Below are 23,128 nucleotides of genomic sequence, written 5' to 3'. Positions count from 1 at the left end.
GAGGAAGCAAAGAGACACTGCCAGACATTTCCTTAGCTTTAACTTTTCAGTCTTATTCACATCACCCATTTTTTGTGGCTGATAGAAGTCCCAGAAGCGATCCTCCTAATGTCTGCCCCTCCTAATTTTACATGTCTATTGTTAAAAGAAGATGCCATCTCTAATTCTGTAAACTCAAAATTTAATTCTGAATAGATTTGATTAAATTGGAATGTTGCACAAAGAGGGAGAAAGTTGAGGGAAAGGACTTTTCTCCCTTTTTCTCTTTATACATAACATCTTTGAAGAAGGGAAAAACACAACCACCTCCCCCTCCTCCCCCAAGCTTCTGCACTTTAGCTGACTGTTGCGAGTGGGTGAGCAGCTCGTGGAAGAGCACAGTGGTTTAGACACATGTAGGAAGAGTACAGCAGTAAGGCTGAGGCCAGTCCATAAACCAGACGTTCAAATTCAAGGAAGAGGGGTTTTCCCTAATTTGCAACACACTCTAGTTTTCCAGTCTGCTTCCCAGCCCAGGCGGTACCTTCTGATGATTTTCAGCAAGGTGGTATTTAAAAGCAGGCCAGTACAAGAGGGGCCATGGACAGGCAGCAGGGCAGATGTTACATGCTGCTTTACGAGTAGCTCAGTTTTTCAACCAAATCGACAGTACAGTAAATGGCCAGAAGAAAATCGACAGGCCGGGGGAGCACCGCAAGAGCCCCCGGGGGAAAGCAGGGGGCGACAAGGCTATGTTTGCCCCACACTGAGGAAGGAGAGCGGGCGGGCTCGGAGGGTCCCGGCGGGCGGGAACCCAGAGGCTCGGGCTCTCTGCGCCTGTGCCCGGTGGGAGGCACGTTGCCGCAGGGCCGGGCCGGGCCGCGCCCCAGCCCGGTTTAGCAGCGCTGCGGGGCCCTGGCAGGCGTGCGGGGAGGTTTCGCCCTTGCCGAGAGGCCGGGCGGTGGCCCGCGCTAGGGCGGCTGCGGGAGGGGCACCCGCTCTCCCGTTAGGCGGCGGCTGAAGGGGGCGGGACGCGGCTCTCACGCGGCGGGCGTCCGGCCTCAAAGGGGCGGAGCTCCGGGCACCCCCCCGCCTGCTCTGGCCGGGTCACGGCCGGGAGCGCAGGAGGGGACGGGCCGCTGCGCTGGGACCGCTCCGCGGCACCGCCGGTGAGTCCAGGCCTCCAGACTTCCTGCGTCATGCGGCCCCTTCCCCCCCACAGCCAATAGGCGGCCGGGCCCTGGCGGCCAGGGGTTATAATCCGCGGCGCGTCATCACCCCCGCCGGGGGGGCGTCTTTCGGTCGCTGCCGTTTGGGTGCGCGGGGCGGCCGGGAGCGGGGCGCGCCGGTCTGGCAGCTCCGCGCCATCCTCCCCTGCCGCTCCTGGGCGCGCGGGACGGGGCTCCCCGGCTGCGGCCACGGAGCCGGCCAGGTGCGTGTCCACACAGCCCGGGGCCCGGGCGTGGGGCGGGCTGCGCGAGCGCCCGAGCCGGGGGGGCGGGGGCTGCGCTGGGTTTCGCCCGTTGGCCGCCCACGTCCACAGAGCCGCTGCGCCCTGCTGTGGGGCGGCGTCTCCCCGCTGTGCCGCTCGGCCGGAGCCGGGCGGGGGTGTGTGTGTGTGTGTGTGAGACGGGGGACGGCTCCCGTCGCGCTGGGTGGCGGATGTGCGCGGGCGCCGTGGCGCGGGGGCCGCTGTAGGGTTATTCGCGCTCCCTCCTCAAGGATGTGCGGCGGCGGCTGCTGAGGCTGCTCGCGGGCGGCACAAACCGCCTGTGTGTGTGTCTCGCCTGTCTCCCCTCCATGCCGGAGAGCGGCTGCTGCTCCTCTCTCTCCGCGCTCTGCTGTGGTAACCTCTCTGCCTTGCTTTCCCTGGGCTGCGCTGGCTGCTTTGTGGATGTTGGCGGCTTCTTGTTGTGACAGGAGAATGTGTGTGTGTCCGGGGCCCAGGCGGATCGGTATGTATCTTGCCCTCCTCCTTGCTGAGTAGCTGGGGCTGGGGTCGGGTGGGAGTTAAGGAAGGGGTACACCACCTGCAGGCGAGAAGGGCGAGCTGGCTCCTGATGGGGGCTGATACCTGAGCCGCTAAAACTCCTGCCTAATGGTTCTTCTCTCCCCAACATGCCTTCTCAATAGACTAGGCGGATCAGTTCATTTCCATGAACAGCTGTCTCAGTTTTGAAACTGGCATGGGGTAGGTTTCATATCGTAAGATACGGGGGTTTCTGATGCGATTAATTCATCCTCAGCACTTCATAGGGAGGAACCAGTTTTTTGTGTGTAGCACCAAAATATGGTGATTTCTAATATATTGACCAATACAAATTTTATAGTGCCTTAAAAAGTTATATCACTATATATGCATACCTAAATATCGCATTACTATAGTGATAAGCACTGTAAAAAAAAAAATCCAGGATTTGCGGAGCTATAAACACAATGTCTACAGAATGGTATAAAATAGTTCTACGCACTATAGAATGCATTTATGGTCTGAAAAGTGCTATTTCCAGGCCATTTAAGCCCTGGGGGCTCTTTTAAGGCAGGTGTGGCTCTAGTCACTTGACAAGCTAACTAGTAATATTTCCAACTAATTTTGCCTTTGAGTTCTTCCTGTTTCTTTGTCTTGTACCAAATTTCTCACTACTTGGTTCTTAAAATACTTTGTGTGGACCACCATTAAAGTATCCTGTCTAGTCGTGGTCTGAGGCCATACTTTGTGTCAATGTTTATAGGGTTAACTGACCAGGCTTGGAGTAATTCTGTACCTTGTCAGTGAATTCAGCACATCCCTTAACTGGTAGCATAATGAGCCAGGATTTATTAAAGCTGACATTCAAAATAGGCTGCTTATGCACATGTCAGTATAGGATGTGATCTGCTGTAAAGTATACAGGGCAAGGAAAAGCTTAAGTATGTTTGCAGTTACAAAAATGAAAAATGTGAGCCTGCCCTCTCACTGCTTTTCTCTTTTAACTTCACAGCTTCTCTCTGTATGTCTTCCCTATGTTGTTGGTGGCTGTGGTTTTTTTTTAACTGATAAAGATAAGGTTTTCACTAACTTAACCTCTGGTGGCACTGCAGAACCAATACAGCTGCAAAACATTAGTTGTATTTTTGCTTCATCATGGATCAAATAACAAAAACTCAGCAGAGTTCTTTCTACAGAATTGGTAGGGTGATTTGTGAAGATGAACACAATTTGACTTTGAAATTAGCAGTCATTGCATCAAAATTTTATAAACTTCTGATGAAGAACAAATACATAACACCCAATATCCACTTTTCTGACCATAAGTATACCTAAAGAACCTACTGAGACTTTTGTCTTGCTCAAAAAAAAAAAAAAATGCTACGTGAACATGACACTCAAACAATATGTATATAGAACTTTCTGCATATTTCTGTAATAGAAGGGACTATAACAGTTAGCTAGCAAAGTGGTAATGTAATGCTGTGTGTGTGTGTTCAAGCCTGTCCTTTTCAACCTAGGTGCCCAAGTCAAATTGGAAGCTTTCTTGAACGAATGCCATCAACTTTAACAAGTTATAAGCTTTCACTCTAATTTTAAAAATAAATAAATCAAACAACTAGACCTTATGGTCCAGATATGAATTGTCTGTAAACCAGTGCAGTGCTTTTTTATTAAGTCTACAGACAGGTGTTTCAGTAAGTCTGCTGAAGCTGGGGAAAGTTGTGGACAACAGCAGAAATGAAAACTAACCAGTTTTGTGAGTTTTCACAGGTGGTATTAGGAGCCCCATAAGGTGCAATGGAAACAGACAACAATTGAGTCAGTTTTCACTGAGGCAGACATTAAAGCTATTCACAGTGGATGAAGATCCAAAAACAGAATTAGAAAAGGAGTAGAGTATCAGAGACACCACAACCATAGCTTTCAGAGTAGCAGCTGCGTTAGTCTGTATCCGCAAAAAGAAAAGGAGGACTTGTAGCACCTTAGAGACTAACAGATACAGAAAGGTGAAGGAGGGGAAGAGTAGTGGAGACCTTCACACCCACTTATCTCATGGCAGGAGCCAAGAAAATGACAGGGAGTATTATCCCTTCTAAAGCCTGCGGGAGAGGGCAGCTTCAAATTTATCAGACACCTATTAGCTGGGCGCTGACCTAAACGATAGAGTCCTTGAGCTGAGTCTGGGGAAAACATACTGGTAAGAATTTTAGCACCCTGCCCTTTCAAAGTAGTTGGTGGTTGGAGGCAGCCCTGGCTGCTCCACTGCACGTTCACCTAGGATTGGGGTGGCAGTCTATTGTTACTAGGAAGTATAGTTTTCAGCATATTGGGTCTCTGGTAAAACTTCTGAGCTATGTGGCTGGGAGTGGGATGGGTGGGAGAGATTGAAGCTAAAAAGAGGAAGTGTGCATAAAAAGTGTGTAAAAATACAGACCCTTACAAAGGGAAACTTTTTGAGGGGAAAATGGGAGAGGGGAGGGGGAGAAGGAAGAGGAAATGTGCTGATGACACATGAAGAAAAGGGATACCATGATCTTATAGGGAAAAGTAGAATGAAACTGTGAGAAGTAAAAGGACTGGATGAATTGTAATCACCAAATGTTACATTGGTATTTGTCAGTTTATTCAACAAATACTTGGCTCATTATGTGACTACCTTTATAGCTGGGCAAATGCATTCTTTAATACCGTTGAAGTTAGTTGCATCACACAACATAATAAGTAATGTTACTAATCAGAGTACTGATTTTTAATTGTATGACTTTAGCAGGGACCATGCTCTGGAGGGATGCAGTGGTGTTCAGTGCAAGTATCTTCAAGCTAGCTTCTTCCTAGGGGAGATGTTCTTGAATAATCTATTCAGTTGCTAGGTAGAATACTCTTGCTTGATTCCTTTGTAGTGGATCTCCTGTCTTAAACCTTTCTAGCAAGAAGCCACTTTCTTAATCTCGGGTGGGGATTTGAAATCTGTCATCCTGGCCTCTTGCACAAAGCTTGCAAATAAAAGCCTTAACTAAAAAAAATCCCTTTTTAGTTTATAAGTGAGAGACTAGTTTTGTAATGAGAATTTTTTTAGTAAAGAACACTGACATTTATTCTGGACACTTTTTCCCTGAGAATAAGACATTGGAACAAACTATAGTATCTATTAATTGAAAATGTACATGCTCTAAAGTTGCTTCTACAAAACAGAAGGCCATTATTATAAGACCTAATCTGCAGGTAAAGTAACTCCTTGCTTAAAGTTGTAGTTATGTTCCTGAAAAATGTGACTTTAAGCGAAACAGTGTTAAGCGAATCCAGTTTCCCCCTAAGAATTAATGTAAATAGGGGGAGTTAGGTTCCAGGGAAATTTTTTTCACCACACACACACACGGTATAAGTTTTAAACAAACAATTTAATACTGTATACAACAATGATGATTGTGAAGCTTGGTCGAGGTGGTGAATTTAGAGGGTGGAGGAGGGTGGGATATTTCCCAGGGAATGCCTTACTGCTAACCCTCAAGAGTTAACATGTTGTTAATGTAGCCTCATACTCTACAAGGTAGCACAAATTGAGGGAGGGGAGACAGCATGGCAGCAGAGAGAGACACTCTGTGTGGGGGAGAGATGTGCATTGCCCCTTTAAATATGCTGACCTCATTCTAAGTACATTGCCTTTAAAAAGATCAGGAAGTTGAGATAGCAGCTGCAGCGAGTGAGCTCTCTCCATCCTGAGCCCCCCCTGCCCCCATCCTGTCCCATCCCCACCCTGTTCTGTATGGAGAAGGGGTAAGCAGGGGGCAGGAGTAGGGGGACACCCTGACATTAGCTCCCCCTCTGCCCTTCCCCTCCCCTGCACAAAAAGCAGGAGGCTCTGGGGAGCAGCTCCAAGGCAGAGGGCAGGAGCAGCACATGGCAGTGGGGGGGGGGAAGGGACAGCTGAACTGCCAGCAATCGATAGCCTGCTGGGCGGCTGCTGCACAGGGAACTTAGGGGAGCAGGGAGCTGATATGGGGGGGGGGGCTCATTTATGCTATAATATTTGGTTTTCAGACTCTCTCAATTTAAGGGGCATTCCTAAAGTTAATAGAACTGTCAGTGCAGATAACTTTGTGTAGGTCCCTCTAGAAGGCCTAATTTAAACAGGGGACTATGTATATACTGCCCCACAGTGTGCACCTAAGTGTTGCTCTGTAACTCCCCCATGTGGACAGTAAGCATAAACCTAAAGGTCTCGCGTTTGCACTAATGGTCTCTTCAAAGTCCAATAATAATTTTAGTAAGGAAGCTTCCAAACTAATCTAAACCGTTTAAGAATTTACTGGAAGGAGCCTCCACACTGGACAGGCTTCTGATGTAGAAAAGGCTTTAATTAATGTTCTTGAGACTTAATTATATTTCTGTAGAAACTTCAAAGAGGACTACTTAAGGTGCACTTGGGACCTTTACATTTGCACCTGCAGCATCCACATGGGTGAGTTAAAGCGCAGCAGTTTGGTGTGCAGTGCTGCTTGTGCCCCCCTTAGTCCGAATTGCAGGGCAATGTAGATGTGCCCTCAGTTTGAAGAGTTTCAGAGCTCCTCCTTGTATCTGCCAGCATTGAGGAACTCTTCTTACCTCACCACTTCTAGTTTGGAATTAGTTTTGCTCCCTCCACAGCATCCTCTGGCTCCTGTTGGCCCAGGAAGTGAGACTGGGAAATGAAAGCAGACTTCCAAGGAGTGGCTTGCTAACCTCCAATTTCTTTGAATTTATATTGGCAACCCGCCTAACCGTACAAGGATGGTACTCATTTAACTTCCTACCTTATGTCTGGTACAAAAGACCAAAATATCTAAATCAAATATTTAAGTACAGTATAGTTCATGTTGCTCCTGAACAAGATGATGCACTTCTGCAAGCATTTTTTTCACACTGCCTTTCCCTCTTCCTCTTCTGTAAAAGGACTCCGTGTGTGGGTGTATAATGGTGTACAATTTCATCAACTTTACCATTTTCTTCACTGTCTTGAAACGCTAACTTATTTTGTTCTATAGCTAAGCTTTCTATGATACAAATCTATCTATGCTAAAGCTAACTGCTTCACTAAACCTAGTGGTGTATTGTTTTTTTTTCTCGTCCTGTCTTTCAGCAATTCCTGTCAGAAGCTCCAGACTGCCATTATTCTCTGATGCCATGCCAGCACCAACTCAACTGTTTCCATTGATTCGTAACTGTGAGATTGGCAGGATATACAATACAGTGTGCTACTGCCATCACAAACATCTTTGTTGTCTGTCACCTCATTTGGCTCACAATCATTTGAGATGTGCACCTCAGAAGAAACTTGCAACACTCTGTCCAAAAGAGAATTTTAATCAGTTTATCCATGCAAGGAGCTATGTTTCCACACCACAGAGATTTTACCTCACTCCTCCACAGGTCAACAGCATTTTGAAGGCAAATGAATACAGCTTTAAAGTCCCAGAATTTGATGGCAAAAATGTAAGTTCTATTCTTGGCTTTGATAGCAACCAGTTGCCTGCTAATGCTCCAATAGAAGACAGGAGGAGTGCGGCGACATGCTTACAAACAAGAGGAATGCTTCTAGGTGTATTTGATGGCCATGCAGGCTGTGCTTGTGCTCAGGCTGTCAGCGAAAGACTCTTCTACTACATTGCTGTCTCTTTGTTACCTCACGAGACTCTACTTGAAATAGAAAATGCAGTGGAGAGTGGCCGTGCCCTGTTGCCCATCTTACAGTGGCACAAGCATCCCAATGATTATTTTAGTAAGGAAGCTTCCAAACTGTATTTCAACAGTTTAAGAACTTACTGGCAGGAGCTCATAGACCTCAACACTGGAGAGACTACTGATGTAAAGGAGGCTTTAATTAATGCTTTCAAGAGGCTTGATAATGATATTTCATTAGAAGCTCAAGTGGGAGATCCAAACTCTTTTCTCAATTACTTGGTACTGCGAGTGGCGTTTTCAGGAGCAACTGCCTGCGTGGCTCATGTAGATGGTGTTGATTTGCATGTTGCTAATACTGGTGACAGCAGGGCAATGCTTGGTGTTCAAGAAGAAGATGGATCTTGGTCTGCACTTGCTCTGTCCTATGATCATAATGCCCAGAATGAAAGTGAAATAGAACGAGTAAAAGTGGAGCACCCAAAGTCTGAAGAGAAAAGTGTTGTAAAACAAGATAGGCTGTTAGGCTTATTGATGCCTTTCAGAGCTTTTGGTGATGTGAAATTCAAATGGAGCATTGAACTTCAGAAGAGAGTGATAGAATCGGGCCCAGATCAGTTGAATGACAATGAGTATACGAAGTTTATCCCTCCTAACTATCACACTCCTCCATATCTCACAGCTGAGCCAGAGGTCATACATCACAAATTAAGGCCACAGGATAAATTCCTGGTGTTGGCTACAGATGGCCTGTGGGAGACGATGCATAGGCAGGACGTGGTTAGAATTGTAGGAGAGTATCTCACTGGAGTTCATCACCAACAGCCAATAGCCGTTGGTGGTTATAAGGTAACTCTGGGACAGATGCATGGTCTCCTAACAGAAAGGAGAGCCAGAATCTCCTCTGTATTTGAAGATCAGAATGCAGCAACTCATCTGATACGTCATGCAGTGGGAAATAATGAGTTTGGCACTGTTGATCATGAGCGGCTGTCCAAGATGCTTAGTCTTCCAGAAGAGTTGGCTAGGATGTACAGAGATGACATTACAATTATTGTGGTGCAGTTCAACTCTCATGTTGTAGGTGCATGTCAAAATGAGGAATTCTGAATTTTAAATGGATGTACAATTTACCAAAGTTGTCAGAATGAGTAGTCTGATCAGAAGACAAAAATATACTTGGTGAGCAAACCAGAGTGTCTGCTTATTTGAATTAAAATGTGTGCAAGTACATTTCTCCCTCCATTGACCAAAGTTTTATTAACTGTGGAAAGTGCTATTGAACTAAGTCTTCCAAGAAAATGGCCCAACTTGGAAAGAGGGACTTGAAAGAAGTTTGCACTATTGAATCAATGAATGCTGCTAGAACAATATTTTGGGTTTGGTAGTGGTAGGTGAGAGTGAGGGGATAGCTAATTCTCTATTAATCATCACACTGTTTTGACTAGTCATGAAACAAAGCCTGTTTGTAAACATGTAAATATCTATATGGCTATCTTACTAGAAAAAGATAGGAATCTTGTTGAATATCAGAACTGATAGGAATGAATTTTTGTCTGCAAAGTAGATATGGTTATTCTGCATGTATGTGTGGTGTTTTGCCCTTTTATATTTTTTTCTCCCTAGGGAAAGAAAGATGCTGTAAGTAGTAGGAAACTGACTTGATAAACGCTATCCTTGAGTTTTTTTCCCAATTTTGCTTAGACAATGTCATTCTTCACTTAACATTCTTGGCAACTATATATGTATTTTTAACTTTCAAATGCAACTCTTTAAGCCATAATCAACCAGCTCTTAAGATAACTGGGCTAAGCATATTGGGATCTCATAGTAACTTATACAAATGCAGTTTTAAATTCCCTCATGCTGATAGTCTTCTGCCTTTTGGGGGGCGGGGGGGGGGGATTTTTTGCACAACTTTAAGGGCAATAATATCTTTCTGACATCACTGAAAAATCAACTGCATAAGAAAATTCCATTATGGAAGACTTCAGCTTGCAGTATGAAACCATAACTCTGTCTTTTGCAAAATATGGAAGTATTTTCAGTCAGAACTGTGGTGCCTGTTCAAAAGGTCACATCCTTGGCAGGCAATACTACTGTCTGGTACCAAAAATCACCTCTAATCACATGATGAATTCTAATATGAACTTCTGAAGAGACTAGAAAATCACTGTTAGCTATTTGGTGGCTTAGTAAATTAGCACTTATGTTAACTTCTTCTGTTGTGGTAGTTTCAGCTGGGTCACATGTACTGGATTACTTAAATATCAACATCGGGAAATTCACTCATGTTTTACATAGGCAGGTAAATTGAAAACATCATAATGATTTAAATAGTTTTCTCTATTAGTACACCTAACTGGCCTGCATGTTGTATGCGTAACAATAGTTGGTTTCTTGGCATTACAGCATCAATTACTGTAAATCCTTTGAAAGAACTCAATCAGTGAATGCATGTTCTCTTGCATTCACAATTTCATGATAGAAGAAAGTCTCTTAAATGGTTCTCTGTTATGACTGAATTGCAAAGTTAAAAGGAGATTACATGGTATTTCAGACTAAATTTTATGCAACTGTAACTGCTGAACACGACTCTAAAGTAGGCATAGAGGCCATCATATCAAGTTTTCAGTCCCTCTTTATTTTACCTTTTTATATCTAAATAAGCATAACCTAAAACTGAGGGCTTTCTCAACTCAAATAGTATCAGTGGCCCTTTATACACTTAAATTCTTGAATTCAAAAACTTATAATTCTTGTTTTTATTGTAGAAACTTTCTTGATTACATGTATTCTCCTAGTAAGTAGTTGTGAACTTGTTTATAGAGGCCCTGGAGCAGTTACCGTGTTCAATATCTTCTATGTTGCATTATAATTATAAACAAAAAAAAAAGTCAGGAAGGTGTTTAACTCCTTTTTGGAGTTCTCCATTATAATTAACTTAGTTAGGGGAATCTTCTGAGTCAAATTCATATGATATGTGTTGTAAAAACATAAAGTTTCTTGTCTTGGTCGATCGTTAAGCTACTTGAGTTTTCCAGTAAACACTGTACTGCCAAGAAAGCCTGTCACAAACACTGAACTTGTTTATAGTACACACTTTTTTTTTCATCTTACAAATGCTGTGCAGCCTTAACTGCCTGCAGCCTTAACAAAATATGTTGGTCTTCCCTCTCTGAGTAGAAGAAACTTGATCTTTACAGCAGAGCTTGCTTCATTTCCTCCCTTCTCCCGCTACTCCTCCTGTGTCCCCCCCCGTTCCCCCACAGCAAATTGAGGATGTTGTCTGGATGTTCATATTTTTGGAACGTGAATGACAAACTGGCCCTTTGGGGAGGAGGGAACAAACTATAATGCTGTCCTAAACAAATGTTGGTTGTTAGTCATCATTGGCTTTGTATGTTGCATATTAATGACTAAATGTCATTAGATAGGTCAGTGTGTTCTTTTGGCCTCTATTATGCTGTCTTTCATTCACTTACAAAATGTATTTAAGCTGTTACATTATTTAGACTTTGTTACACTTTTCTACTGTTTAAATATTTCAGTGTATGTATTATGTTTGTGTGGCTCTCGCTATGAGTTTGGTACAAGTCATAACTGGTTAAACCTAACACTGATCCTCTGTACGGCATTCACTTATAAGAAGCTTGTTTTCGTTCATACAAAAGATGCACATATACAGGATCAAATGAACCAGTATTTATGTATGGGCTGGAGACTTACTCAAAATGTATGCAGTGAACTGAAGCAGTATAACTACTTATAAATGCCATGTGACATAATCTACAACAGTCTTCTAATAGACTTCAATAAAAAGATCAGTTATACAGACATCACTGTGTATAAAGTAACATTTTGTTCTGTAACACACAAGGAACATTATTTTGCCTTTTTTCCCCTAAAAGCCTGGCTATGGGAGGAGTTCTAACACATTACAGTACTGCCAGAATTGAAGCTACATTCTGTTAGGCTTTGTACAACAATGTCTAGTGAGAGAGTCCCTGCTCTGAAAATCTTATTCTAAATTGACAAAGCATTGGGTAGGAAAATGGGAGCGATGTGACTTCTTTGCCAGGGTAATACATCAAGTTAGAGCCAGTTTGAGAATGCAGGTCTCAACTTACAGCATGGGGACCTGGATACTGGACTATATCGCTCTCTTTAATTCTGAGCCCAGCTACCCTGAAGCTTGTCTCTACTGTACATATTAATATTACTGTGTATATCCTCTATTGATCTTCCTATTAATCTTCATGGATGGTTGAGGGGTGAGCCTGGGTAACACCAACTGTAAAACTCAAACTATTCTCTATTAAACTTGGGCCCTGCACCTTTTCTACTATGATATGACATGCAATGGACCATACTCAATCTGAAATAAGGAAATGAATGTGTCTAATATGCAAAAACATCTGATGTGATGGTATAAGTCAGTTGTGTGGAACTCCCAATTTTTTTTGCTGGCGCGGGGGTGTTGCATGACCCCTCTTGTGGCTTCCCTTTGCTTCATCGATCAAAGTCATTTTTCTGCAGAGAAGTAAAGAAATCTGCGGGGGACATGAAGTCTCTGCATGCTCAGTGGCCCAGAATTCCCCCAGCAGTAGATAGTTCTATCTGACTTCAGGAATAGTTCTTCCTAACTTCTTGCCTACATTTTGTTTATAGTTGAAGTTAAGTCAAGACCACATTTAAACTTAAGTGTCGTGGAGAGAACACTGTTGTAGAATAGTAACTGACCTTTGTTGAGGTACTCCTGCTTCCTAACTTGCCTAAAGCAATTTCACAGTACCATTGCATTTTAATGCAAATATACGCTTCCTATAGTTTGTCTTGCTGCAACCTAACCTTCAAAATGTGTGGTGTTTACTTCTAGCTATCTTGGGATAGATGACATGATCCCCAATGCATTGTGGTTAGTCCTCTAGCACTGGTATATAAGAACACCACCACTTCTGCTTCTACTGCAAAAATAAATACCTTCTAGATGGAGGTACTGAAGAAAACACACTAAATCTGTAGAAGCTGCCTTGAATAACTTTTCACAACACTTCTTAAGTAGAAGTTAAGAGTTCAACTTTACAATTTATATTTAATTCATATTCTGAAGATATATTCATGTTAAAGTGAATGTAATCACTCTGTTGGCCAGGATTCCCTGAAGGAAAAGAGGAGCACTAATCTTAAATTGTGACACTTGCTACTGTGTCTACTTTGATACTTAAGGTTGTGGTTTTAAGGATTTGATTGGGTTTTTTGTATTCAGTTTCTCTTAAAACAGAGGTAGGCAAACTTTTTGGCCTGAGGGCTACATCGAGGTTCCAAAACTGTATGGAGGGCCCGGTAGGGAAGGCTGTACCTCCCCAAACCCTAACCGCCCCCTCCCACTTCCTGCCCCTGACTGCCATCCCTCAGAACCCCCTACTTGTTCCCTGACCACCCGACTTGGGACCCCCTGACCCTACCCGCACCCTGGGACCCCAGCCCCGCCTTCTTCCTAACTGCCCCGACACCTATCCACCTCCCCCCCCAAAGCCCCTTTCAGAATGCGGCCCTGCGAACGTGGGAGGAGGAGCAGGGGCAGCCGCGCAGCTGGAGAGAAGCGGCAGTTTCTACTTCCAAGTGCCGCTTCTCTCTGGCCAGCTGCATGGCCACCCGGTGCTCCTGTGGCCCGCCTGCTCCCCTGTGGCTGCAGGTGAGCCTCCCTCCCTGCTCTCCACTGCCCCCACAGTGCAGTGCCCTCCCATGCTGAGGCTGCGAGGGAGGGGCTAGCCTCCTAGGCTGGGATCTCGAGGGCTGGGCTGGGCAGGACAGTCCTCCAGGCCGTAGTTTGCCCACCTCTGTTTTATAACAACTGTTATACCAGGAGGTACCATTTTGCAGATATGTACCTGTACATTTCTATGGTCTTCTCTACCTTGAGAAGTTGCGTAAGATTAATTTTAGTTTGGGGTTGTTGCTTTTTGTTTGGTTGGGTTTTTTTGAAGTGCCTTGTATCCACATACAAGCATTATTCAATCAAATTTGATGTCTAAGCCCTGGTCTACACTAGGACTTTAGGTCGAATTTAGCAACGTTAAATCGATTTAAACCTGCACCCGTCCACACAGTGAAGCCCTTTATTTCGACTTAAAGGGCTCTTAAAATCGATTTCCTTACTCCACCCCTGACAAGTGGATTAGCGCTTAAATCGACGTTCCCAGCTCGAATTTGGGGTACTGTGGACACAATTCGATGGTATTGGCCTCCGGGAGCTATCCCAGAGTGCTCCATTCTGACCGCTCTGGACAGCACTCTCAACTCAGATGCACTGGCCAGGTAGACAGGAAAAGAACCGCGAACTTTTGAATCTCATTTCCTCTTTGGCCAGCGTGGCAAGCTGCAGGTGACCATGCAGAGCTCATCAGCACAGGTGACCATGATGGAGTCCCAGAATCGCAAAAGAGCTCCAGCATGGACCGAACAGGAGGTACGGGATCTGATCGCTGTTTGGGGAGAGGAATCCGTGCTATCAGAACTCCGTTCCAGTTTTCGAAATGCCAAAACCTTTGTGAAAATCTCCCAGGGCATGAAGGACAGAGGCCATAACAGGGACCTGAAGCAGTGCTGCGTGAAACTGAAGGAGCTGAGGCAAGCCTACCAGAAAACCAGAGAGGCGAACAGCCGCTCTGGGTCAGAGCCCCAAACATGCCGCTTCTATGATGAGCTGCATGCCATTTTAGGGGGTTCAGCCACCACTACCCCAGCCGTGTTGTTTGACTCCTTCAATGGAGATGGAGGCAATACGGAAGCAGGTTTTGGGGACGAAGAAGATGAGGAGGAGGAGGAGGTTGTAGATAGCTCACAGCAAGCAAGCGGAGAAACCGGTTTTCCCGACAGCCAGGAACTGTTTCTCACCCTAGACCTGGAGCCAGTACCCCCCGAACCCACCCAAGGCTGCCTCCTGGACCCAGCAGGCGGAGAAGGGACCTCTGGTGAGTGTACCTTTTAAAATGCTATACATGGTTTAAAAGCAAGCATGTGAAAGGATTACTTTGCCCTGACATTTGCGGTTCTCCTAGATGTAGTCCTAAAGCCTTTGCAAAAGGTTTCTGGGGAGGGCAGCCTTATTTCGTCCTTCATGGTAGGACACTTTATCACTCCAGGCCAGTAACACATACTCGGGAATCACTGTAGAACAAAGCATTGCAGTGTATGTTTGCTGGCATTCAACCAAAATCCGTTCTTTCTCTCTCTGTGTTATCCTCAGGAGAGTGAGATATAATTCATGGTCACCTGGTTGAAATAGGGTGCTTTTCTTCAGGGACACTCAGTATAGCCCATTCCTGCTGTGCTGTTTGCCTGTGGCTGAACAGAAATGTTCCCCGCTGTTAGCCACAGGGAGGGGGGAAGGTTGAGGGGGTAGTCACGCGGTGGGAGGAGGCAAAATGCGACCTTGTAACGAAAGCACACGTGCTATGTATGTAATGTTAACAGCAAGGTTTACCCTGAAAGAGTGTAGCGACTGTTTTATAAAATGTGTCTTTTTAAATACCGCTGTCCCTTTTTTTTTCTCCACCAGCTGCATGTGTTTCAATGATCACAGGATCTTCTCCTTCCCAGAGGCTAGTGAAGCTTAGAAAGAAAAAAAAAACGCACTCGCGATGAAATGTTCTCCGAGCTCATGCTGTCCTCCCACACTGACAGAGCACAGACGAATGCGTGGAGGCAAATAATGTCAGAGTGCAGGAAAGCACAAAATGACCGGGAGGAGAGGTGGCGGGCTGAAGACAGGGCTGAAGCTCAAATGTGGCGGCAGCGTGATGAGAGGAGGCAGGATTCAATGCTGAGGCTGCTGCAGGACCAAACCAGAATGCTCCAGTGTATGGTTGAGCTGCAGCAAAGGCAGCTGGAGCACAGACTGCCACTGCTGCCCCTCTGTAACCAACCGCCCTCCTCCCCAAGTTCCATAGCCTCCACACCCAGACGCCCAAGAACGCGGTGGGGGGGCCTCCGGCCAACCAGCCACTCCACCACAGAGGATTGCCCAAAAAAAAGAAGGCTGTCATTCAATAAATTTTAAAGTTGTAAACTTTTAAAGTGCTGTGTGGCATTTTCCTTCCCTCCTCCACCACCCCTCCTGGGATACCTTGGTAGTCATCTCCCTATTTGTGTGATGAATGAATAACGAATGCATGACTGTGAAGCAGCAATGACTTTATTGCCTCTGCAAGCGGTGATTAAAGGGAGGAGGGGAGGGTGGTTAGCTTACAGGGAAGTAGAGTGAACCAAGGGGCGGGGGGGTTTCATCAAGGAGAAACAAACAGAACTTTCACACTGTAGCCTGGCCAGTCATGAAACTGGTTTTCAAAGCTTCTCTGATGCGTACCGCGCCCTCCTGAGCTCTTCTAACTGCCCTGGTGTCTGGCTGCGCGTAACCAGCAGCCAGGTGATTTGCCTCAATCTCCCACCCCGCCATAAACGTCTCCCCCTTACTCTCACAGATATTGTGGAGCACACAGCAAGCAGTAATAACAGTGGGAATATTGGTTTCGCTGAGGTCTAAGCGAGTCAGTAAACTGCGCCAGCGCGCCTTTAAACGTCCAAATGCACATTCTACCACCATTCTGCACTTGCTCAGCCTGTAGTTGAACAGCTCCTGACCACTGTCCAGGCTGCCTGTGTACGGCTTCATGAGCCATGGCATTAAGGGGTAGGCTGGGTCCCCAAGGATACATATAGGCATTTCAACATCCCCAACAGTTATTTTCTGGTCTGGGAAGAAAGTCCCTTCCTGCAGCTTTTGAAACAGACCAGAGTTCCTGAAGATGCGAGCATCATGCACCTTTCCCGGCCATCCCACGTTGATGTTGGTGAAACGTCCCTTGTGATCCACCAGAGCTTGCAGCACTATCGAAAAGTACCCCTTGCGGTTTATGTACTCGCCGGCTTGGTGCTCTGGTGCCAAGATAGGGATATGGGTTCCGTCTATAGCCCCACCACAGTTAGGGAATCCCATTGCAGCAAAGCCATCCACTATGACCTGCACATTTCCCAGGGTCACTACCCTTGATATCAGCAGATCTTTGATTGCGTGAGCTACTTGCATCACAGCAGCCCCCACAGTAGATTTGCCCACTCCAAATTGATTCCCAACTGACCGGTAGCTGTCTGGCGTTGCAAGCTTCCACAGGGCTATCGCCACTCGCTTCTCAACTGTGAGGGCTGCTCTCATCCTGGTATTCATGCGCTTCAGGGCAGGGGAAAGCAAGTCACAAAGTTCCATGAAAGTGCCCTTACGCATGCGAAAGTTTCGCAGCCACTGGGAATCGTCCCAGACCTGCAACACTATGCGGTCCCACCAGTCTGTGCTTGTTTCCCGAGCCCAGAATCGGCGTTCCACAGCATGAACCTGCCCCATTAGCACCATGATGCATGCATTGGCAAGGCCCATGCTTTCAGAGAAATCTGTGTCCATGTCCTGATCACTCACGGGACCGCGCTGACGTCGCCTCCTCGCCCGGTATCGCGTTGCCATGTTCTGGTGCTGCATATACTGCTGGATAATGCGTGTGGTGGTTGATGTGCTCCTAATTGCCAAAATGAGCTCAGCGGCCTCCATGCTTGCCTTGGTATGGCGTCCGCACAGAAAAAAGGCGCGGAACGATTGTCTGCCGTTGCTCTGACAGAGGGAGGGGCGACTGACGACACGGCTTACAGGGTTGGCTTCAGGGAGCTAAAATCAACAAAGGGTGTGCCTGTACATCAAGGAATATTTCAGGCAGGACTGCACGGAGGGTTCCAATAAGAAATGGTGCACCAAAGTTATCGTTGTTATTGGAACAAGGAGGTTAGCCTGGCCTCTGATTGATACATGGCTAGATTAACCTCGCTGCGCCTTCTCTGTGACTGACTGCAGTGTGATCTAGACAGGGGAGGAGGAAAATGAGTACAAAACAAATCTGGTCTATTTCTTGTTCTGACCCACTCCATCTATCCTTTACATCTTTGGCTGGCAGCAGACAAAAAAGGCGCGAAATGATTGTCTGCCCTTGCTTTCACGGGGGGAGGGAGGGTGGGAACGGGGTCCTGACGATATGTACCCAGAACCACCCGCGGCAATGTTTTAGCCCCATCAGGCATTGGGATATCAACCCAGAATTCCAATGGGCAGCGGAGACTGCGGGAACTGTGGGATAGCTACCCACAGTGCAACGCTCCGGAAGTCGACGCTTGCCTCGGTACTGTGGAAGCGCTCCGCCGAGTTAATGCACTTAATGCACTTAGAGCATTTTCTGTGGGGACACACACACTCGAATATATAAAACCGATTTCAAAAAAACCGACTTCTATAAATTCGACCTAATTTCGTAGTGTAGACATACCCTTAGGTCACAGTAATTAATCCTCTTTGAAACAGGAGTAACTCTTCAGGATATAGTTCCTCTAATGTTCATATGGACACATTTCTAACTACTCAGCTTCTATCAGGCATTCCCTGCTATCCCATAGTGCATTGCTTTATGCCTGAATCAGTTTACCTTTGTGTTTCCACCGTCAGAGGAGGAGTATCATCTTCACCAGACATTACCTCTGTTTAAATGCTGGCATGATGCAGGTATATACCCTCTTCTTCAATACAAGGTAGTGCTGAGTTAACACATTCAGTTGTACACCCAGGACAGCAGCCATGCTGCTGCCCCAACCCCCAACATTGCCTGCCTTGGCATGGATTGGTCTTGATTACCACCTATGGAGAGCTGCATATCCAGTCCCAGCTGTAGAGAAGAGTAAGTGGAATGCAGTCATCTACAAGATACTGTCAGAGCAAATTAAGGTGAGTGGCGCTCCCAGATCTTGTCCCAGTACCAAGTCAAAACAAAGGAGCTTCTGCAGAAGTACTTGAAGACAGGGGACAAGAGCAGGATCTCTGGTAATACTCGTATTACTTGTCCATATTATGAGCAGCTTGACTGTTTCCACCTCCCTCAAAGAGTGATGTGGTCGACAGTTATTTTCCAGAAAGCAAATGAGACAACAGTGCAAGCACCCCAGGACAGAATTGTAAGTGTCTTTAGACCTCACATATAGTATGAGGTCTGAGCAGGAGCACAGATTTCCAGGCAACCAGGAACTGTAGGGCATGGCAGACTCCTCAGACTACAGCAGAGTCCCACATGTACAGCCACCCTGAAATACTTCAAAGGGGACCTCTGCTAGTAAGTATTGTGCTGTATTACAATAAGCTGTACAGGGAGAGGGGATTTAAACTTTTCTAGTTACAGTAATAACAAAGGCCATACAGGATCAGACCAATGATCCCTCTAGCCCAGTATCCTGTCTTCTGACAGTGGCCAACACCAGGTGCTTCAGAGAGAATGAACAAAACAGGCAATTATTGAGTGATCACTTCCAGCTTCTGACAGTCTGTGTCCTTGGTTTTCCTCTTCTGCTTTTTTCCTGATTTCTCTTAGTAGCTACACCACCACTGCCTTTGTATACATCAGCCTTATCACCTGCTAAAATGTTCTCAAACTGCCAAAGCAGGAAAAAAGATGAGCGGAAAAGTTCAGGAAAGTAATGCCTGCATCAAACTAGAGGGCCACAAAGGCAGAAAGAGGGTGTCAGGAGCAATCCCAAAGGCTTGAAAGGCAGTGTATGGCCCTGGAAAGGAACATGATACAGAGACCAACAACTATGCTATGATACCTTTTTTTACAAAGGTCAAGCACTGTCCCCCATCCTTGTGCTGTCCTGCGGACTATGGTGAACATACCATTCTGTAACTTCCCTTTCAATCAATCTAATTCCAGGTGCTTCCATTGCCACTCAACCCACCTGGAGATGGAGAATCAGAACTGTTTCAAGTGCCCCACCTACAGGAGCTTGTGAGCACTGTATGCTGAGCATGCCATGGTTCCATTAGTCTTAAGTTTGCATTGTGTTCTTAGTTATTATTCAAGTAGTCTTATTTGTTAGCTAAAACCTTTCTTTTCACAACATCTGAAAAAATTCTTTATGGAACAGCTCCCTCATCAATTATGTAATAGCACTCTTATGGTCTCAAGTCCTAATAAAATCAATACACAAACACCTTTCAGTCATTTCCTTGGTTAAAATATATTCATTACACAGTTATGTGCTGGTCTCTGTAGGAGGAAGTGAGAGCCTGAAGCATGGGCTTGAAGCAAGGCCTGAACCAAAGTCAGCAAAAGTTATGCTCGGAGCAAGAGACAGGCCCTAGCAAAAGCAGATGCTTGCCTGCAAGTTAGTGTCCAGTACACGAACTCAGTACTAGTATTTCTAGTATTGCTAAAACACACTCAATATGTAAACACATTCCAGCAGGCCAATACAAGGACTCCCCAGCTTAGCACACAATAAAATGGTTTGACAAAAGTGATGAGTAGAGATATTTTGTCTGAAGCATCTGGAGTAAAAGTACAAAGACAGGTGGTGAACAGGGATATTTTGTTCGAAACATCAGGATAAAAGTACATGGGTAGGTAACAAACATGTCATGAAACACTTCAGTTGTTTATCCCAGATTCTTTATCTCAGTCTATAAATGATGGGATGCCTTGCTTTAACCCTTCGTCTGAGCTGGTCTGTTGTCCTGGGCATACATGTGTTAGTGTACCTGTAACCATTGCCCCAGGGCACTAGCACCATGCTTTGTTGGCAATAAACCTTGCCAGTTGCCTTCGCAATTAAACCAAGTCTTGTGGTCTTATTAATTGGGCAATTCGATCAGAGCCTGCTGTACAGGCTATCTGGCTAGAGCCAGTGCAGCACACTGAAAGAACACATGCATGCAGCCGAACGTCTAACGGCCTCAAAATAAGAGCATAATGTCTCCTTGTCCCTGCTTCTCTAAGCACTTGGGGCAATTTTCAGAGGCACTGTGTTTGGCTGTCCATAATATTCAGAAATTTTCACCTTTATCCATTCAGGGTATAGCCAATTGTGTTTAGATGCTGCTTGTAATTACTAGAACTGGGAGCACTGGCTGTTGGGAGTCTGCAAGGACAGGAAACAGGAAGGATGGGGGGGAAGTTGAGGAGGCAGAGTGAGAGCTACCGAGGGTGCAGCAGCAGCTTGGTAAAGAGATTTTCGCTTAAAAAATAAAGTTCTGTTGAAGTTTGTTAGTACCTTGCCTGGTTGCTACAACACCAATACACTCTCGTCTCTTGTCCAGATGTCTAGTAAAAGTTTTTATACACGAGGCAAACAGAGGGTAAGCTGGGTCTCCCAGAATGACAGGAGGAATCATAACTTCATTTATCTCCGTATTGGGTGGGAGAATCAAAAATTACCTTGTTCATTCCAGAAAAGAGGTTTGAGTTTCTAAAGATCCTGGCATCATGGGCCTTTCCAGATCACACCATGTTACCATTAGTGAACCTTCCACGGTGATCAACCATGCCTTGTGTCACCATAGAGACAAACCCCTTCCTATTGATAAAGACTTCAGCCTGGTATGGTGGAAAGGAAAAGCACATGGGTCCCGTCAATTGTCCCTTTTACAGTCTGGCAGTCCCTTCTCTGAAAGGTCAATCTGGGCATCACCAAGATTTATGAAGTGGCACAGTAGCACCCCTGAATAGTACTACACACCTCCATGACAACACCCATAACAGTTGACCTACCAATACCAGACTGATTAGTTACTGACCAGGAGTCAGCGGGCATGGTGAACTTCCCAGTTGTGACAGCCACCTGCTTCTCCACACTGAGGGGAAAGCTCATGTTGGTGTTCTGCCGCTGCAGCTCCAGAGTGAGCTCTGCACAAAACTCTAGGAAAGCAATCTTCCACATCCTGAAGTTATGCAACTGCTGCTGGTTAACCCAGTTCTGTAGCATTATCCTGTTCCCCCAGTCAGTGCTGGACGACTGAGCCCAGAAGTAGTACTCTACTGAGTAAAGCTACAGAAGTAACTGCTCAATTTCATCCTTCTGCTCCTCCTCCACCAGTAGTCATATTTCCATTTCATCCAAAACCCTCTGACCCAAATCCAGCCGGCTTTGTGTTTGCCAATATGTGCATCATCCTGTTTGTTCTAATGATGCCCTTATCACAATGCTCAGCAATGTGTCCTCCATGCTGCCTGACAGCAAGTCAAAATACAGATGAATTATGGAATATCAGGGGAGCAATCATGAGAGTTTATTAGTTTGTCCCCAAGTCAGAATTCCTGTAGCTTCTGGTAGGCATTCCATAATGCAATGCAATACAATGCAAGAAAATCCCAGAATGCATAGAGGCAAGTGGTGGATAATTGCTCAGAGAAGTGCAGAGCTGTGTGGACACAGTGATTAACAAACTACCTTGCAACAGTATAATAAAGCCGTGTGGGCCACACTTCAGTTGGATTAGGTAATTTGCTATATTTAGAGCAAACATACTAATCCAATTTAACATTCCCATATAGACATGGCCTAAGCTAGTGATTCTCAATCAGGGGTACTTGTACCTCTGGGGGTCCACAGAGATCTTCCAGGGGGTACATCAACTCATCTAGATATTACAACAAGCTATATAAAAAGCACTAGCGAAGTCAGTACAAACTAAAATTTCATACAGATAATAGCGTATATATATTGCATTATATACTATACACTGAAATGTAAGTACAATATTTATATCCAATTTATTTATTTTATAATATGGTAAAAATGAGAAAGTAAGCAATTTTTCAGTAACGGTGTGCTATCACACTTTTGTATTTTCATATCTGATTTTGTAAGCAAGTAGTTTTTAAGTGAGGTGAAACTTGGGATATACAAGACATATCAGACTCCTGAAAGGGGTACAGTAGTCTGGAAAGGTGAAGAGCCACTGCTCTAAGTGAACCTGCTCAGATATCAGGCAGTTTGTGTCCTCACTTTTGCTTTCAGGCATTTGCTAGGCAAAAACAGGAGGCCAAGCAAGGTCCATTCTAAATATCAGGCCTTTGAAGTGAAATAACATTTTCTTTTGGCAGTATTTTGCTGTTTTTTTTTTAATGTTTAAAATATTTTTTAATGTCTGGAAGACTAAGGGATCAGACTTTTTCATTATTCTTATGTTAAAGGTTAATCATATTAATGGGAATTTGAATAATCTCACTGGCTGGTACTTAACTTTTTTGGACAGTTATCTGTTCCCCCTCTTTAAAGTTTGCTTGGTTAAAGGGAAGCATACTTTGGTATGAGTTCATTCATCCTTTGAATTCTTCATTGAAGTCCATTCTTGTCTCTCACCCTTCTTTCTCTCCAGCCCTATTTTCATTTTAAAACACCCAACTAACTGCCAAGTGCTGAGCCTCCAAATTCTGGGATCTGTGCCAGGACAGAGTCACTGCTGTCACTCTCCATGTTTTGTTTCTCATTCCATGGGTAAAGCAGGGTGTGTCTGAATTCTGTACCAGCCCCACTTCCCACAAAATCCCACTTCCCTCCTTCCTCATCTACAGGAGGGACACCTCTAGAGGTTCACCCTTAACGCAGGAAACTGGCTAGCCAATATGTTCAGGGGTAAATTATTTATTCAGCACTGAC

General features: G+C 45.2%; 1 protein-coding gene across 3 annotated transcripts; it reads left to right on the top strand.

Annotated features, from left to right (window-relative positions):
• The first annotated feature begins 1,016 nt into the window (after positions 1 to 1,016).
• Positions 1,017 to 11,445, top strand: PDP1 (pyruvate dehydrogenase phosphatase catalytic subunit 1). Of its 3 annotated transcripts, none has more exons than XM_073330573.2 (2): positions 1,017 to 1,148; positions 7,068 to 11,445. In XM_073330573.2, exon 2 carries the CDS (start codon positions 7,112 to 7,114, stop codon positions 8,714 to 8,716), a length of 1,605 nt encoding a protein of 534 aa, XP_073186674.1. In that variant the 5' UTR covers positions 1,017 to 1,148; positions 7,068 to 7,111; the 3' UTR covers positions 8,717 to 11,445. The 3 variants fall into 3 exon arrangements, with proteins under 3 accessions (XP_073186674.1, XP_073186675.1, XP_073186673.1); XM_073330574.1 differs by lacking the exon at positions 1,017 to 1,148 and adding an exon at positions 1,240 to 1,411; XM_073330572.1 differs by lacking the exon at positions 1,017 to 1,148 and adding an exon at positions 1,889 to 1,934.
• Positions 11,446 to 23,128: the final 11,683 nt, after the last annotated feature.

The sequence above is a fragment of the Lepidochelys kempii genome, chromosome 2 (assembly GCF_965140285.1).
Source record: "Lepidochelys kempii isolate rLepKem1 chromosome 2, rLepKem1.hap1, whole genome shotgun sequence".
NCBI classification, from domain to species: Eukaryota; Metazoa; Chordata; order Testudines; family Cheloniidae; genus Lepidochelys; species Lepidochelys kempii.
This window is presented reverse-complemented; position numbering and strand designations above follow the sequence as displayed.

What these genes read in the sequence shown, in the direction of transcription:
- PDP1 (XM_073330572.1), top strand. Translation starts at nt 1,904, where the DNA reads ATGTGTGTGTGTCCGGGGCCCAGGCGGATCG. An exon ending in TCCGGGGCCCAGGCGGATCG is followed by an intron (nt 1,935 to 7,067) that starts GTATGTATCTTG and finishes CCTGTCTTTCAG; the next exon opens with CAATTCCTGTCAGAAGCTCC.